Here is a 17,555-nt window from a genome sequence, read left to right as displayed (position 1 = left end):
CAGGACTCTTCAGTGGCTCCCCATCACTTTTAGGATCAGACTCTAACCCCTGAAAAGTCTGACCTCTGAAACGTCACCCCCCACCCTTCCACGTCACTCAACGCCCTCTCTCCTATTCTGGCCACACTGGGCAACCCTCACGTTTGTTTCCATGTCCTCGCTTCACCCTTCATGCTCCTCTGTTTGTCTGAACTGCCATTCCTCTGTCACCATGTGTTCAAATCCTGCTGTCTCAGAGGATCCATGTTAAATGGCACCTCTACTAGGCAGCCTTCCATTCTTTTCAGCAACAGAAGATGGGTCTTCCCTTTCAATCTCCCTGTGGCTGCCACTTTCATCACTTCCCCATCGTGGTTCTGCAGTTTGTTTCTATTTCATGTCTTCACTTGGCTGGGAGCTCCTTGAGGACAGTGGTCATCTCTGACATCTGACCGTTGCATCTCCTGTGGTATCTAAATTAGGGTCTTGTACACACTAGGTGCTCAATTAATGCTTGCTGTGCACTCATGTGCGGGAATGAGTGAGTGGGTGAGTGGGTGAGGACTGGAGCCGTTGCTCATATTGTGGGGCATTGAGTGGGTAGGAGGCACACGAGCCAACTCAGAGAATGTCGCTGCAGACCCCCCGTCATCTCTGTCTTGAGGGTGCTGTTGGGATCATGGGATTGGCGAGGCCTTGAACGGAAGTCCTCTGGCCAAGCTGTGTGCCTGGCCCCAGCTCCTGGTCATCCCGAAAGCCAGGAATCCAGGGGTGTGAGAAAGTTCCAGCCTCATGAGTATGAGCATCTCGAGAACAGTAAGCCAGCAGGGGCTGGAGGGTTTCTACCCTGTCCACTGGAGACAGGAGAAAACTGTGTGTATCCGCCGCCCCTGACCAGGCTTCTCCTTTGGCAGAGATGACTTTGCACATGGTTGTGTAAACAGAACTCGGGTGCTGGCAAGTGTGAGAGCATCACACCATCTGCCAGAACCACTGCCGGGGCCATCTCCGCTGGTGCCCTGGGCCGGTGGCATTGGACAGGGGATGCTCTGGTTATTGCTTACTCAGCTTAAGAAGGCGTCTGATGGGAAGAGCTTTCTTGGCAGAAATATCCACTTTTGAGCTAAAGTCCCTGCTTTGAACCTCAGACTGCAGCTTTCTCGTACATTCTTTACCGTTCCTGATCACACATCCACCTTTTATTTAACTTTCTTTGAGTCATTTCTCCATTGGGGGCTGAGGTTGGGGGTGATCATCCCATCTAGAGTCACCACCCCTGGATCCGAAGCACAGGGTGAGGAGGTCACCGGGGGCTGAGGGCCGTCCACCTCTGGTCACTGGGGTGGGATGAGGGAATGGGGTGGTTGCTGGTCTGGGGTGCCTGCCTCTGATCCCAAATGCTCTTGATGAATTTCACTTGGACTTGGCTCGCAAAGGAATTTGTCAAAAGCACCTCCCCACCTTACATGCTCATAAAACCTGAGCCCAGGAGACCCCACAGCCCCACACAGCCGCACGGAGCAGGGCCTCATTCTGTCTCTGTGTCCACCCCCCACCCTGAGCCACTGCCCCAGCTGTGCCTTCCTGTGATTACCCATCTCTGTTTGTGCTGTTTTTTGCCTTGTAGTAACTCAGGTTGGTGTGTCCCAAGGGCATAATATGTGTCCAGACCCTGGCATACCTGAAAGGGGCAAAAGACTAGGCTCGGATTTCAGGTAAGACCTGTTCTGGAACTTTCTGACTGCAAGAAGGGTGGGTGGCCTGGTTTGGGGGTGGGGGAGACAGGGGCTGATCTTCTTGGAGGTACAAAGCAGAGGACAGTGTGGATTCAGGAACAGACACTTTCTGAGGAAGAACCATGGCCTCTGGCATTCTTTCCTGGGCCAGTCCTGGGAAGACTGCCTGTAGCCTTAAGGAGAAGGGAAGGGCCACAGCCTGCCAGCGTTAGCCAGCACACCTATCCCTGGCGTACAAGAACTGCCCTCATCAGTAATGATGTGACAGCAGGCAGCTTATGTCTCCCATAATCTGGAGATCCAGGGGCATCTTGCAGAGTTTCTAATAATCAAGGCATCTTCCCATAATCCTCCATTTTCATTAACGTGTATGGGTATCATCCGCCCACTCTTAGCTGTCCTAATTGGTACTTATCTTAGAGCAGGACTGTTTTGCTCAAAAGTCACCTTTTAACTCAATCCTAAAACCATTAAATGGTCCAAAAAAAAAAAAAAGACGATAAGGAGCAGATGTTCCTTTCAATGGAGACTTTAAGTGATGAAACAGTGGAGTAGAGATTAAAGGCCAGAGGAGAAATAACGTTCGGTGTGGTACTTCTCTGTGGAAACGGGAAGCACTTGGGTGGGCCCTGCAGGCCCAGGGCTGAGCTCACAGACACGCCTTGTCTCCCAGGTTAGGATCCAGCGTCCAGTTCACCTGCAGCGAGGGCTATGACCTGCAAGGGTCCAAGCGGATCACCTGTATGAAAGTGAGCGACATGTTTGCGGCCTGGAGCGACCACAGGCCAGTTTGCCGAGGTGAGGGCACCCTGGGAAAGGGAGGCTGGCCAGGAGCTGGGCTGCGTGTGCAGGATGGAGCCCAGCTCCTGGTCCCTGAGGTCTAGGCTCTCATCCAGATGGGCCTGCCTCACACTCAGTGCTCCCCAGGCCTTGGGCTCTGGGTTCATTGGCTAATTAACTTACTACATTTAGTTAGCATCTTCTCATATCACGGCCTGTACTAGGATCGGGAGATACAGAGGTGGGGATGAGAGACATGGCCCCTGCCCTGCATGGACCTTACAGTCTAATGGGGAAGACCCATTGTAGCAGGTTGCTAACTCGTTGCACAAAGACATCACAGCTATACCTAGATGGGAAGGGAGGTCACCTTGTATGATGCCACCCCGAATCTCTTCATTATAACACATACACACCCCAAACCCTCCTTCTCAATGCCTTTGTTTCTTTCTACATACTCAGCAATAAACAGACCTATCAACTCTAGAAGAATGCTCTTAGCAAGGAAGGAGCAATGTGGACCATGATATCAGAACACTTCTCCGTGGGAATCTTCTAACCCCACACACATGGTCGTCTTGTTCTCAAACGCCCTGCCACCCACATCCTCAGCTATCACATGGACTGAGACTGGCCTGGCCTAGCCCCCATCCCCCAAATCTTAAAATAGTATCCTGAACGTTTTCCTTCACTGGGACAGGACAGCAGCTGCCTGTGTGGTAGAGAAGCCCCTGGCCTCATCCCCCAGGACAACATTAGCTCGCTTTTAATTTTTACTCTCTGTGTGCATCTCTCTTCTGTTTGTGCACATGACTGGAGATGGGTTCTTGGTGCAAGAGTAAGCAACCTCTCTGGAGTTTGTGAACAAAGCCAACAGTTGCTCTTTTTTTATTATTATTTATTTATTTGTTTTAAGAGAGAGCACAAGTGAGTGAGGGGTGGAGAGAGAGAAAGAGAGGGAGACAGGGAGAGAGAACACAGGGCCCAGAATGGGGCTTGAGCTCACCCGAAGTGAGGCTCATGCTCACCTGATGTGGGGCTCAAACTCACACACGGTGAGATCATGACCTGAGCCAAAGTCATCTGCTTAACCGACTGAGCCACCCAGGTGCCCCAACAGTTGCACTTTTGAGTGCCCCTTTGGAAAAGGAGGTGCACCGCCCACCATAAAGTTATATTTTGGATCCTTCCTAGTTTGAGAAGGAGATGCTTTGCCTCTCTCCAGGCTTACACACCAGGATGAATTTATGCACAGAAAGGGATCCAGGAGAAAGGGCTTGGGTTAGAGCTGAGACCCACTTCCTTTTTTTCACGTGTTGATGAGTAATCTTGGAAGAGGGTCATGAAAACCCCTTTGAAATAAGCCTTAAATGTATTAATTCTCACTCAAGTTTGAGGCAGCCATGAGCCACAATTAATAATGTACTTTTTGTTCCCACTGATCTTGGCTATATTATTTCAAAGATTCCACTTAGCTAAGATATTTTTAAAAGCAAACCAAAGAAGAATTGGTAGGTATAACTCTCAGCTTTGCCACCAGCTAGCCATGGGCAATTTGGCAAATCATCTATTTTCCCTGAGCTTGTTTTCTTACCTGTAACTGTAGATGATGGTACCTACCCTGCCCATCTTGTGTTAATGTGGTCAGATGGAGTTGTGGATATGGAAACATCGAATGAATCGAGAAGAGCTTGACAAGGAAATGAACATCCTCACTCTGGAACACCAGCTCTATAGGGCAAGGACTTGTTTTGTTCACTTGCCTTGAACAGGGCTTGGCACATAGTAGGTGTTCCATAACATATGCTGAATGGATGATTGAATTAATGAATAATCAGATAGCAAACACTCCATTTCCAGGGAGCCAAGAAACCAGCTGTATAGAGAGGCATAGAGTTATCAAGTCTGAGGACCAAGGGAACCTTGGCCAATCTGTTCTTTCAAAACTCCTTTTGAGGAGCCAGAATAACAATGCCTTTAGGCAGTAGTGGAATCTGATCTCTCCCAAGACCTTTTCATTGGTGAAAGACTATTCTCTTAGTAACAGTGGTAGTTTACATGACTTTGCCCGGGGTAGGGAAGGGCTGGTGTTTCAGAAGGAAGTTCACAGTCAAGTGGTCCACTTATCTTTTTCTCCAGACATGTTGTGTGGCCCACTCAGGTCATCTCCAGTGATTTTGACACACTGGACTCTAAATTCTCCACCACACTGTTAACTGAGCTTTTGCCTAAGCTTTACACATCCATTCTCATTTCCTACTCTGCCCCTGGGAAGCGGAGGAAAATCATGGAAAACAAAGCCAGTCAGAACTGCATTCAAATCCAGCCATCACCACTTTTTAGCTGGGTGTCCTTGAACTAGTTTCTTCTCCTCTCTGAATCCCCCGCCCCCCCGCCCCCCCCCCCACTCTCTTTCTGCTAAAAGGCAAGGATTATAGACCATGACTCCATGGCATTACCGTGAGGACTAGACGAGGTGGTGGCTTTGAAAGCACTCCCTGGGAGATGTACCTGGTGTGCCTGCGAGGCTTGTGCACACTAGTGTTTAGTTTCAGTTTAGTTTCAGCGGCTGAGTTCTGTCTGCACACAGCTTCCCCCGGCCTGGGAGCACACCCTCAGCCTCTACGGTTCACAGATTTTTAGAAGCCTCTTCCCTCCCAGTCTTGGCCAATCTTCCTGCACAGCTCAGGAGGCACACAGACTTTGATGTAGATCACAACTCTGCCGCATTAGCTTGCTGGCCCTGGGCAGGTTCCTGCATCATTTTTAGCCACAGGGCCCTCACTTGTGAATTAAGAAAACAAAACCTCCTCTCCCTAGTGATGGCAAAATTTAAACAAGCCATTTTATGGAAGGTGACCAGCACCCACTGTGGTGGAGAGGGGATTCTCAGCCCAGGTTAGAATGCCACTACCCCCTCCTGTTTTCTCTCTCCAAGGTCATTGGAAAGCAGGAAGAGATAGGCAAACCCTCCTGGGTTTGGACTTGGATGGCCTCCCCTCCGGCTTCCCTGAAGGCCAAGGGCTGAGACAGATATCAGATTCAAGGGTTCCTCTTATTTTGGCCTTTTTGAAAGTTTTTCCTTTAAAAAAATTTCTTGTTTTTAATTAGTTAGAATTACTATCATAATTGTAATATTTTGTTGAAGTTTAAGTGAACCCCACTTTAAGAATAAAAAGGGACAAAACTCTTTGAATTCCAGGATAGCTCCACTAATAAGCAGGTTATCAAAAAGATCATATTCTAAAGAGGATTCACCACTAATAACAGTGGTATTATTTTTCCTCTAATGCATTTAAAATATGATTTGATTTTAAATATTCATTTTCCACACAATTAATTCTACTAAAACATGGGGCCTGGCAAATAATAGGTTCTCAACAAATGTTGAAGGATGACCTGAATGAACCGGTGATTGAAATGAATGAGCAATATAGGACTGTGCCCTCATTTTGAAATTTGAAATTAGGTATTCACAGGTTTTTCTTTTCTTTCAGTCCCACCAAAGAAATAAGTTCCCAAAAAAAAAAAAAAAAAGAAGAAGAAGAAGTTTCTAATTTGACTCCTAGACAAGTTTGATCATCCAAAGTACACTGAGGTCAACGTGAAACCTACTCATTCTCTTCAGCCGCAGATAGAGGCGGGGTCATAAAATATAGAGCTCGTAGGACTTATTTTACATACAGAGCCCAATATTTAAAAATAAGCTTTTGCAGAAGCCTAATAAATAAAACAGATACAAATGGAGCTTCTTCCATCGAAGTAGGGGAAGGGGATTTGGGGCTTCCCCTTCCCTCTGAGCAGCCTCTAGGCTACCTCAGAGGGACCCTGAGGCTCTAGGGAACACTGTTTGTAAGCCACTAATAGAGTGAAGAGGACCAAATTGACAACCAGGAGACCTGGAGGCCTGGTTTCTTGTGACTACAAATCGGTGTTGACAGAGAATAGGAACTGAGTACCAGCCCCAGATGAGACACAGTTAGTGAGCCATAGAGTAGATACTTGACAGAAAACCATACATTATTTTTTTCCCTGTGTGGAAAAATCAATTATTTGCTGTACAAATATATATGTATATACATACATATATATTTACACATACTTGTGTATCTGTTTAGAAAAAAAGCCTTTTTGGTGGATAGAACACCTGACTCAAGACTCCAAGACCTAAGTACAAGTTGCAGCCTTGCTGTTAACATACCATATGGCACAGGGAAAATGACCAAAATGCTCTGAATCATCTCCCTCATTCTCAGAAGATGGGAGTGGAAGATGGGAGTGAAATGTGGGAAATATGGCACAAATCGGCGGAATTAAATGCCATGAAAATTAACAGGTGGCTGTCTTCCTTCTTGGTGGCCTTCACTGGACCAGCTTCTCAGGCCCACTCCTTAAACACTAATGTTGTTCAGAATTCTGTTTTCATCCCCTCTTCTCCTGTCCCCTCCCCTCTCTCTCCTCTACCACTCCTACCCCTACCTTCCTCTCCTCTCCTTTGTAGTTATTACCCCTAGGTGATGTACTGACTGTGCCAGAATATATGTATGTATGTATATATATATATATATATATATATATATATATATATATTCTGTATATGTATGTATGTATATGTGTATATATGTATATGTATATATGTATATATATGTGTATATGTATATATATATTCGTACATATGTGTGTATATATATATATTCGTACATATGTGTGTATATATATATTAATGATAAAGCTCCCATTTATTACACCATTTATGCTTGTATAAAGCATTGCAGTATGCATTTTTCATAATTTATTTGTGAAGAAAGTGGAAATATCCATATTTGATGTTTAGCTCAAGCTTAGAATGGTCAACCTTCTTCCCCAAGGTAATAAAGCTAATGGGTTGAGCTGTGATTCAAATCCTGACTCCAAAGTCTCTATCCTACTTGAAAATGGCACTTGGACATCCTTTGGAGTCAGTATACTGGATGGAACCACATAGAAGAACACCCTCTTCCCCCACTTTTTAGTAACTTTTATTATGATTTAATTGTAAACTCACAGACAATTTTCAGGAAATGTGCAAATGTACATTCTTTACCCAGATTTAGACAACTAATTTTGAGGAGTTAATGAACAAGAAGGAGGCCGAGAAGGATCAGTCAGAGAGGTAAGAGAAGAGCAAAGAGGCAACACAGAAGCCAACAAATGTGAGTTTCACAAAGAGGGAAGGAGCTGTAGGGTCAAATTCTCCAGAGAGGTCAAACGTAGCAAAGACCAGAAACCAACGCATAGGGTTAAGTGGCTCAACTGAGTGGCAAATGTTTGAAGTTGCCTCCGTGAGAAATTGTCAAAGAAGAACACAGATAAGGGAGAGGGCTAACTTGCACTGAAGCTTTAATTACCATGGAAACCATGAATCTACATGGTAGAATTCATCAATGGCAGATATAAGACTATTGAGGGTGTAAGAGTATTGAGGTCTAGACTGGGTAGTGAAGGAAGGGCCAGGTAGGGATCAGTAGGCAGGGAGAAATGAGGGAGCCAGAGGGCTGGAGGGGCCTATGTTAGGACAACAGGAGCATTGAAACCTAGTAACTCTGCTGCATATAGAGGCGACAGGGGAAAGAATGGAATGATGGAGTTTAAGATCTCACAGGTGGACTCTCCTAAGTCCCAGAACAACAGGCCCTGGCTACGCTCATGGACATGGTTGACCTTGGGCAGGGACACCAGATCTCATGAGGAGGGGCTGGCCTCTGAAAGGCGAAGGAGCCATCTCTCTGTTGAAATCTGAAGGGAAGAGGTAGATGAGCACATAAGCAGACAGGAGTGCAGATTTGGAGGCTGAGAGAGAGGCTATGCCCACCAGGTGTCCTCTGTTTCATCCACAGAGACTAAAGCAAGGTCATCAACTGATAGTGTGGGGAGGCTAGGGGAAGGGTGAGAGGTATGGGGGCATGTAGAAGGCTTAAGTCTTTGAGAAGAGTGTAGAGCTAATGGCAGAGTCACCGGACAATATCTAGGATTTTTGGGGGTGGGTAATCATGAATTAATAGTGGTATCAATCTTCCTATTCATGTGCCTTTCCTTTAGCAAAAATCTGTTGTATGGGGACAGGGCCTGGAGAATGTAGGTTGAGGGGTTCATCCATGATTGCTGTCATCCAGGCTGATAAAAGGAACAAGGAGCAAGAGACTTTGGTGGGTCTGTAAGAAAATGATCATAATGGTGGACCGTGGAATCAAAGTTAGATAAGGACAGAAGAGAGGATGGGGAACTTATGGCTAAAGAGAAAATGTTGGTGTCTGTGGGGTGAGATCTCAGTGAAGATCAGAGGAGAGTTTCTTAGGGGGTCCAGCAAACATTTGCGAAAGGAAATACTGGGGGGTGGGAGAAAGCTCTCCACTGCAGAGGGCTGCAGGGGAAACACCAGCCTGGGGAGAAGGAGACAGGCTTCAGTCAAGGCAGGAGGTAGATGGGAGGTTTCGAATGATGTTGCAGCTACCAGTCAGGGTTTGTTTGCCTTGGAATTGGTGCTGGGAACCTGGTTTGAGAGGCCCTGGGGAAAGGGCAGAAAGGAAGGTCAGTAGCAGGAGAGGTGGGGCAAGGCAGCATGGAATAGGGTGGGAATAAGATTTGGGGAGAAGACCGAAGATCAGAGGCACTAGCACCTGGAGTAGCTCCCTTTCTGGTGCCTAGTTGTTTCAGTGCCAGAATTGGCTCTGGATCCCGGTGGTATCTCCCTAAGCTCCCCTGGGTTGCTATCTGTATAGCTTAGGCATGAAACATCCTGGAGAAGTTTCTCATAGAAGTTATCCAGAAGAGCATTTGATAGGAAAAGGCAGGTAGAGAAACACAAACATGTGTTTATTCATTTTCAGACCTTGTCCGAACACCTACCATTTTGCCAGCCTGTGTGGGTGGCATCGATGAGCTGTCCATTTGTCCGTGGGATCCCAGGGTCTGGCTGCTCAGGGGGATGTCTGTCTGTCCACAGACCCCCTGACCCTATTCAGACAGCAGAGGGGAAAAGTGCTCTATTCTGAACCTATCTTAAGGTGCCCCGAGTTAACTGTCTGCACATTGTAATATTTAAGCCCTTCAAGCCCCTTAAAGTGGTAAATGCCTTTTTGACCTGTTCTCTCTAATGATCTTCAGCATGTTTCAACAGAATGCAAACACATCTAATTTTCAGAAACAAGTACAGGATAAATTGAGTCTGAAGCTGAGGGCTTTTGAGGCAACAAAAACTGACTTTCCAGAAGAGGTATAAATGGTGCTTGCTAGTGGATCTGTAGGGATTTCCTGCAGGGCTAGGGTTCTAAATCCCCAAGTCCTCTTTGCAAGGGTGGGTGGGATCATGGTTTTGGTTTTGATGGTCTTCTTCTAATTTGGATAGTAATGAATCCTATGTAAAGAAACCAAGGAAAGTAGGAAAAAGATCTTTGGCCTTGAGAAAGGAATGAACATGGCATCAGGAGTCCGACAGTCCCCTTTGTTGAATATTGATGATGTCCCAGGATCTGAATGAGTCTTCACATCCAGTATCTCATCTAATTTCATCCTCACCATGCCTTGATGAGGTGGTATCACTAGCCCCATTTTACAGATGAAGTAGGATCAGAGAGGCTTTCCAACCTAACCAGGCTTAACCAACCAGCAAATGGATTTAAAATCCAGAAGGCTAAGCTGGTAAACTCCACAGCCTGTGCTCTCCTCCTCATGGTGGGCTGCCTTCAGGCCCAGTTGTATCGAGTACAGTCTGCGAATCTAAGGGTTTCCCAGCACAGAATTACAGGCACAGTCAGACGTACATGAAGGGAATGGAGTAAAGGGTTCCCCTAGGGCTTTGTTCAAACTTGACTCAACCGCCATTGGAGCTCATGAGAGAGAAGATCCTTCAGGTGCAAGACCAGGGTGAGCCACCAGAAGGAACATCCTTGCTGAAGGCACTGAACTCATAGAGAAGGAGCAATTCTGAGCCATGGCCACTTACAGATCACCCTGTGGCAGCATTCGCTCCACTTGATTGTAGCTGTTTTCATACCTATTTCCTCCACTTGCCAGTGGCCCTTCCGAGAGGAGGAGTTGTGTCCTAGACATTTTTCTCTCCCCACACTCTGCCTGGCCCATAATAGGCACTCAATAAATGTTGGAATGAGTGAGTGCAGGAATGAGTGCATGAAATGAGCAGATTAAATATGTCCAGGGGCTGTGGAATCTGCGTCCCAGGCCCTGGAAGGAAGGCTTTCCTGGGAAAGGTTTATCATGGCCGTTATCCACATGCAGAGAGGAGCCCTAGGATATTTTGCCCCATCAGAGGAAACCAGGTTTGACACCACTTTCATTTTATATACTTAAGCTTGTTGAATTTGCTCACTATTTCTTTACTGTTAGGCACTTTGCCTACAATTAGGATAAATTGCCATGTGGGCAGCAACAGAACAGACTCATAGAACTCTTTATTAAAATAGCTGAGCGCTAACATTGAAGAATGATGTGGCCAGAACCAAAGAACACGTTTTTAAAGGAGGCAAACACCTAGGTACAATGTAGTACCTTAACTGTTATCAATCACTACTTAATCTAATTAGTTTAGAAGCTATTTTAAAGAGCTTAATTAGATTAAGCTGTGATTGATAACACTTTATATCTACTTGAGTAGAGCACTTCTTCTAATTCACCTTGAATCTTTATGCTTCCAGTCAAAAGCCTGTTTCAGACATGTGCTGAGCGTGGGGAAGGAGTTAGGAACTACTTGATTAGCACTGAAATCACTCTGGGTGCCCAGCGCCAGGCTGAGCTGGGGGCCTTGGCAGAGTCCTTGGGTGCAGACATTCTGAGACCTCATGGGGTGGCCTTGACAGGGACATCCTGAGATTCTACTTCAAAGAGGCTGAGAGCAAATGGGGACACACCGACAGGTCAGCAGTGCAAGGGGTGAGCCGCTTAGCAGGCCCAAAGGTGCCTGGGGCCTACCTGGCTTTAAGTCAACATGGGGAGTACTAGTCCATACCCTCTTGGGGGAGACGAGCTGCGAAATCACAGTAGAGTCAGGCTAGGGAGGCTTGCCTAGCCTGATCATGGAAGCTCATCATTGTCTCCAGAGCAGCAGATGAGGACACGTGGGGCCTGCCCCTACCCCCATGTTCCTGGAACTGTGACTTTCCTTTGAGCCTGCTGAAAACTGGGGAAGGAAATAGGAAGCAGGTTATATTTGGGGAGGGGCTGTATAGACTTCAGGCTCTTCTGGCTCCAAGTAGGAGGTGGGGACGGGAACTAGATCTAGTCTAAACTAAGATGCTTGCCTTTCATCTCCTCTCTGCAGCCCGCATGTGTGATGCCCACCTTCGAGGCCCCTCAGGCATCATCACCTCCCCCAATTTCCCTATTCAGTATGACAACAATGCACACTGTGTGTGGATCATCACAGCACTCAACCCTGCCAAGGTAAGGCTGCCAGGGGAGGATGGGAAGTGTCCCATGGGCAGGGCCGGGCTGGGGACAGTTGGTCTACAAGGGGTTTCAAGCCTAGAACTTGCTTGTGGTAGATTCTCTGCAGGCAGTTCCTAAAAACTGTTTTTATTAAATATCAAGGAGTAAAATGCATATTTGTAAAATATGAGTAAAATATAAAGAGCATCAATACAACCAACAACTGCATAGTCATCTCCCAACTTAACAAAAACCAGAGTTACCTTAGTGATTCATGTCCCTCACCAATCTCATTCCATTCCCTATCCCTCAGGTACCTTGACTGTATACTTGTCATTCCTCTGCTTTTCTTTATAGTTTGCATGTCAGTGTGTATCCTTAAAAAACATTGTTTAGTGAGCAAGCATTTGGACTTTGTATAAACATAATCATGTTGTATGTATTCTTAATCAACTTGGCTCAAAATTGTGTCTCTAAGATTTATCTATGTTGGTGTGTGTACTTCTGAACCGCTGTATACATCTCTTCATATGTTTATTTCACATTTAGTTTTTTCCTGTGCAATGCCCTTTGTCCTCATAAATTTTACAAGTATCTGGCCAAAATCCACAGAATAACCTGTTTGAATCTTTATTTTAATTATGACAAAACTACAGATGAACTCGAGAAGAACTGATATCTTTATGATACTGAGTCTTCCAGTCCATGAGTATGGTACATCTGTTTCCATAGGGCTTCTTTAATGGCTGTCAATAAACTTGTGTAATTTTTTTACACAAAAAAATCTATGTAATCTGTTTACCTCTAGGTAGCTTTATTTATTGTTACTATTGTAAATCATACCTTTTAAAATTTCATTTTATCCCTAGTTGTTTCTAGTGTTTAGAAATACTATTAATTTTTATTCTTTGATTTTTTTTTAACATAGCAACTTTTATAATAATTTATCTGTGAATTATTTGGGATATCTACAAAGGACAAAGAATGGTGGTTTCATTTCTTCCTTTCTAATGTTTATACCTTCTCTTTTTCTTTTTCTTGCCCTAATGTATAATATCAATCCTGCAGTATAATATCAGTCATTGTGATTGATGGGCACACTTGTCATTGTTCGATGTTAAATAGAATGTTTTTATTTTATCATTAAGTATGATGTTTGCTGAAGTTTTTTTTAATTTTTAGTTTCTTTCTTACCCTAGCTTTCTAAGCACTTTTATTGTGAATGAGTGTAGAGTTTTATCAAACACCTTTCTATATCTATTGATATAATCATGATTTGCTCCTTTATTTTCTTAGGGTGGTGAATGACATTGGTTGATTTGTCTAATATTAAACCAACCTTGTATTCCTGGGATAAACTCAAGTTGGTCTTTTAGTATTATTGTTATAAATGCCTGATTTGCTAATATTTTGTTTGGTAGTTTGCTTCTGTTTTGTTAGTGAGATTGGCCTTTGTTTTTCATATTAACCTTGCCAGATTTTTTCATCAAGTTACTTTTAGCCTTATAAAATGATTTGGCAAGTGTATCCTCTCTTTCTGTCCTATGGAGTTATTAGCAAAGATTGGAATAACTTCTGCCCTGGAAGTTTTGTGGAGCTTTCAGCAGAACTGTCTGGGTTTGGTGTTCCTTTGTTGGAAGATTTCAAACTATAGATTTAATACTTTTAATGACCAAAGGACTATTAGGATTTTTTTTCTTCAGTCCCTTTTAGTAAGTTTTCAAATTTATTGGTCATAAAGTTGTGCATACTATCTCTTACTATATATATATTATTCCCTCTTTTATTTCTAATTTTGTATCTTTTTAAATCAATATTGCCAGAGGTTTCACATTTTTTATTCTTTGCAAATAACCAGTTTTGGTTCCGTTAATATTTCTTTTGATATATTTATTTTTTACTTCACCAATTTCTTTCCTCCTGTTATATTTGGGTTTATTCTGTTATTCCTGTATTTAGCATGTTAATTTTGATGCTTAATTCATTATTTTTCAAACTTATTTAAGCATCTAAGTATAAATTTCCCCCTGAGAACTATTTTGGCTACATTCCCACAGGGTTTTATATGTTGTATTTCTATTATACTTTAGTTAAGAATATTTTCCAACTCTATTATTCTTTTATCTTTTAACCATGAATTTTTTAGAAATATTTCTTAATTTTCAAGTAAAGGATTTTTCTAACTGTCCTTTTGTTAGTGATTCTAAAGCTCATGGTCAGAGACCATTGTAATTGAATCATTTGAAGTCTGTTGAGACATGCTTTTGGATCAGAAATGTCATTTTTCACATATATTCTTTGCGTGCTTAAAAAATAAACTGTATTTTGTAGTTTTTGTGTTCTAATATCTTCGTTACATAACCCTGTTAATTGTGCTTATATCTTTTATATCTTCATTGGTTTTGTCTTCTTGATCAGTCAACTGCAGAAGAAGGCATATTAAAATCTCCCACTATGATAGTAGTTTGCCTATTTTTCCTTGAAGTTCTGTCAGTTTCTGCTTTATATATTTTGAGACTGTGTTATTGGACATGCAAGTTGAGAATTATATATCTTGCTGATGAATTGAACTTTTTCAAAAATAGTTATATAATGACTCTCTTTACCTATAGTAATGTTTTTTACTTTAAAACTTTCCCCCCACGCTATCCATCAAGCTTTTTGTTGTTGTTGTTGTTTTTGGTCAGGGGGAGGGTCGTTTAACAAATCTTTTCTGTTCTCTTGTTTTCAACTTTTTTACTTCCTTATGCTTTATGTGTGTCTTATGTATAGCTGGATTTTTAAAAATCCACTCTAACAATTCATCTTTCAACTAGAAAAGTTAGACCATTTAAATTATATTGTCACTTCTATGTCGCTTCTTCTAGAGTTACCCAAGACATATTAATTTGCACACTTAATAAAAGCTAATATAAATAGTAATTTTATGTTCCTCTTGTAAAGTGAGAGGTCTTAGAGGATTTTAATTACTCCCTCCCAATTCATACTCTATGGTGTGTATTTTCATGTTGCCTTTCTTTTCCTCACAAGTCATGATTATTCTTGTTTAATAAAACTAATGTCCATTTAGATTTACTTGCACATTTCCACTTTGTTCACTATTCCTTCTTGTGTATCTAGTCCTTCTCTTTGGAATTTCTTTCTGTCCAAAGTCCATGCTTTAGAATTTATTTTCCTGTTGATGACAAAATTTCATAGTTCTTGTTTGTCTTAAAATGTCTGCTCTCCCCTTGTTCTTGAAAGAACATTGGTATTCACTAAGTATTTGATTCTTGGTTGATAATCATATTCTCTCTGCACATGGAAGTATTCCAATATCTTCTAGCTCCCATTGTGGCTGTAAGCTTATTGTCATCCCTTTGTATGATATTCTTCTCACTGCTTTTATGGTCTGTTCCTTGTCTTTATTGTTCTGCAGTTTCATAATCAAGTGTCTAGTTGTGGATATCTTGGTATTTATCCTGCTTGACTTCATTAAGCTCTTGAATCTATGGATTGTTATCTTTCATTGATTTGGGAAAATTTTTAGCCATTGTCTTTTCAACTGTTTTCTCTCCTTTATGCTCTCTCTACCCTGCTCCTGAAATCTGGCAAAGCATGTTAATCTTTCTCACCCCATCTTCTATGTTTTATAACTTTTACCATTTTTTAAAAATTTAAAAAAAATTTTTTTTTAGTATTTTTGAGTGAGAGAAGTAGACAGACACTCAGAGTACAAGCAGGGGAGGGGCAGAGAGAGAGGAAGACACAGAATATGAAGCAGGCTCCAGGCTCTGAGCTGTCAGCACAGAGCCCAACACAGGGCTTGAACTCACAAACTGCAAGATCATGACCCGAGCTGAAGTCAGATAGTTAATCAACTGAGCCACCCAGGCACCCCAACTTCTACCATTTTCTCTCATTCTTTTCACTAATTCTCTGTTAAGCTGCATCTAATCTCTGTTGAATTCATTCCCTGAAGATTTGCTTTAATTTCAAATAGCACCATTTTTATTTTATGAGGTCCTATTTTTTTTAATGTTCTTGATCATATTTTATAGTATTTGCCCCCTACTCATATGTTTAGACCCCTCTTTAATTCTTTAAGTATGTTACACATATTTATTTTATATTCTGTATCTGTTAATCCCAAATCTGAAATCTTTTTAAGTTTGGTTCTGTTATCTGTCGTTTCTTACTTCTTGCCCATAGAACCATGTTTCCTTATTTTTTCTGTCTATAACTCTTGACTGTGTGCTTAGAGTCATAAACTTTGTGGGACTTCTCTGAGACCTGGGGAGAAGGTGGTTTCTTCCGGAGACAGCTTACATTCACTTCTGCCCAGTGCCTAGTGGTATTACCAAACCAGAAACCTTTTGATAGTAAATTCTTAGTGTGAAGGTTTCAAACCACCCAAGTAATCTGCACACCCATGTGAAGGCAGACTTACTGTGAAGGAGTCTCAAGGGAAGTTTTCTGTGTGCTGTCCACTCAGTGTCAAGATCTCACATAAATAATCAGCCTCCAGACCAGCCCAGAGGACAGTCGTGGCAGATGAGAAGGCAGGCATGCTTGTTGCTCACTCACCCTCACACTAAGGCTGCAGCTTTATTCAGGGGTGTCACACTAGAGTCCCCACCTTGGTGGGTCCTGATCTTTGTCTCCTGTTCCCTCTTCTCCACAAAGCCCTGAAAAACAGAGCTCTACTTTACCAGTCTTTAAAAATGCACTCAAAGCCAATGCCAACTTCATGCTCTAAATCACATTTAGAGTCCCTACAATCACTGGGTTTGGACTCTGAATATTCTTACTTTATTAGTCTGCCCAGGCTGCCATAACAAAATATAGCAGACTTAACAAGGAACATTTTTTTTTCTCACAGTTCTGGATGCTAGAAGTTCACAATCAAGGTGCCAGCAAACTCAGTTTCTGGCAAGGCCTCTTCCTCATTTGTAGATGGCCTCCTTCTCATATGGCCTTTCTTCTGTGTGAATCCAGAGAGAGACTTTCTGTTGTCTTCTGCTCCTCTTATAAGGACACCAATCCCATTGGATTACAGTCCTACCCTATGACCTCATTTAACCTTAATTACCCCCCATAAAGGCTCCATATCCAGATTCCATCACATTGGGGGGTTAGGGTTTCAACATCTGAATTTTAGGGATATATGATTCTGTTTATAGCACTTACTAATTTATAAAAAGCTTTTTTTTTCCTTTTTAAATTTTACTCAGTGTTTTTAAGTTGTTTGGTCAAGGTGCTTAGGACCACAGTGCTGGGGACAATGGAAACAGATTTCTTCTATGGGGCATTTTATAAAGAAAGATTTTATTTCATCAAACCTTTTGATGATGAACCTAGTCAAAGGGGAAGGATGCTTCAGCCACATGGGGATGGAGGCTGGCCCAGAAGAAGAACTTACTACCACAAAGTTTTTAAGTTGTTGATGAAAAGACTCTTTCTTGGGTATTGTTAAAGATACTTAGCTCAGTCTTCTTTTGCACCTGAAGGTGAAGTGCAAGAGAAAATGTAGATAAGGCCTGAGAAGTTTCTGAGAAACAATTTGATTCACCCTCCCCTCCCCTGCCCAGAAGAGCTAGTCTTGGCTGGTGTGTGAAGGTCATTGGCCCCATATCAGTCACTCCCTCACATGTCCTGCAG

The 17,555-nt window shown here is 42.9% G+C and overlaps 1 protein-coding gene across 10 annotated transcripts in view; it reads left to right on the top strand.

The window, feature by feature from the left end:
- CSMD2 (CUB and Sushi multiple domains 2) overlaps nt 1–17,555 on the top strand; it is a 610,060-nt gene that overhangs the window by 307,853 nt on the left and 284,652 nt on the right. For 9 of the 10 annotated variants that reach the window (XM_045476606.1, XM_045476605.1, XM_045476610.1 and 6 more), the window contains 3 exons: nt 1,607–1,694; nt 2,389–2,513; nt 11,809–11,930. The exons of the other annotated variant lie outside the window; for it this stretch is intronic. In XM_045476606.1, the coding sequence (XP_045332562.1) occupies nt 1,607–1,694; nt 2,389–2,513; nt 11,809–11,930 (335 nt within the window). The remainder of the gene's footprint in view (nt 1–1,606; nt 1,695–2,388; nt 2,514–11,808; nt 11,931–17,555) is intronic. 10 annotated transcript variants of the gene reach the window in all.

The sequence above is a fragment of the Leopardus geoffroyi genome, chromosome C1 (assembly GCF_018350155.1).
Source record: "Leopardus geoffroyi isolate Oge1 chromosome C1, O.geoffroyi_Oge1_pat1.0, whole genome shotgun sequence".
Classification (NCBI taxonomy): Eukaryota; Metazoa; Chordata; class Mammalia; order Carnivora; family Felidae; genus Leopardus; species Leopardus geoffroyi.
This window is presented reverse-complemented; position numbering and strand designations above follow the sequence as displayed.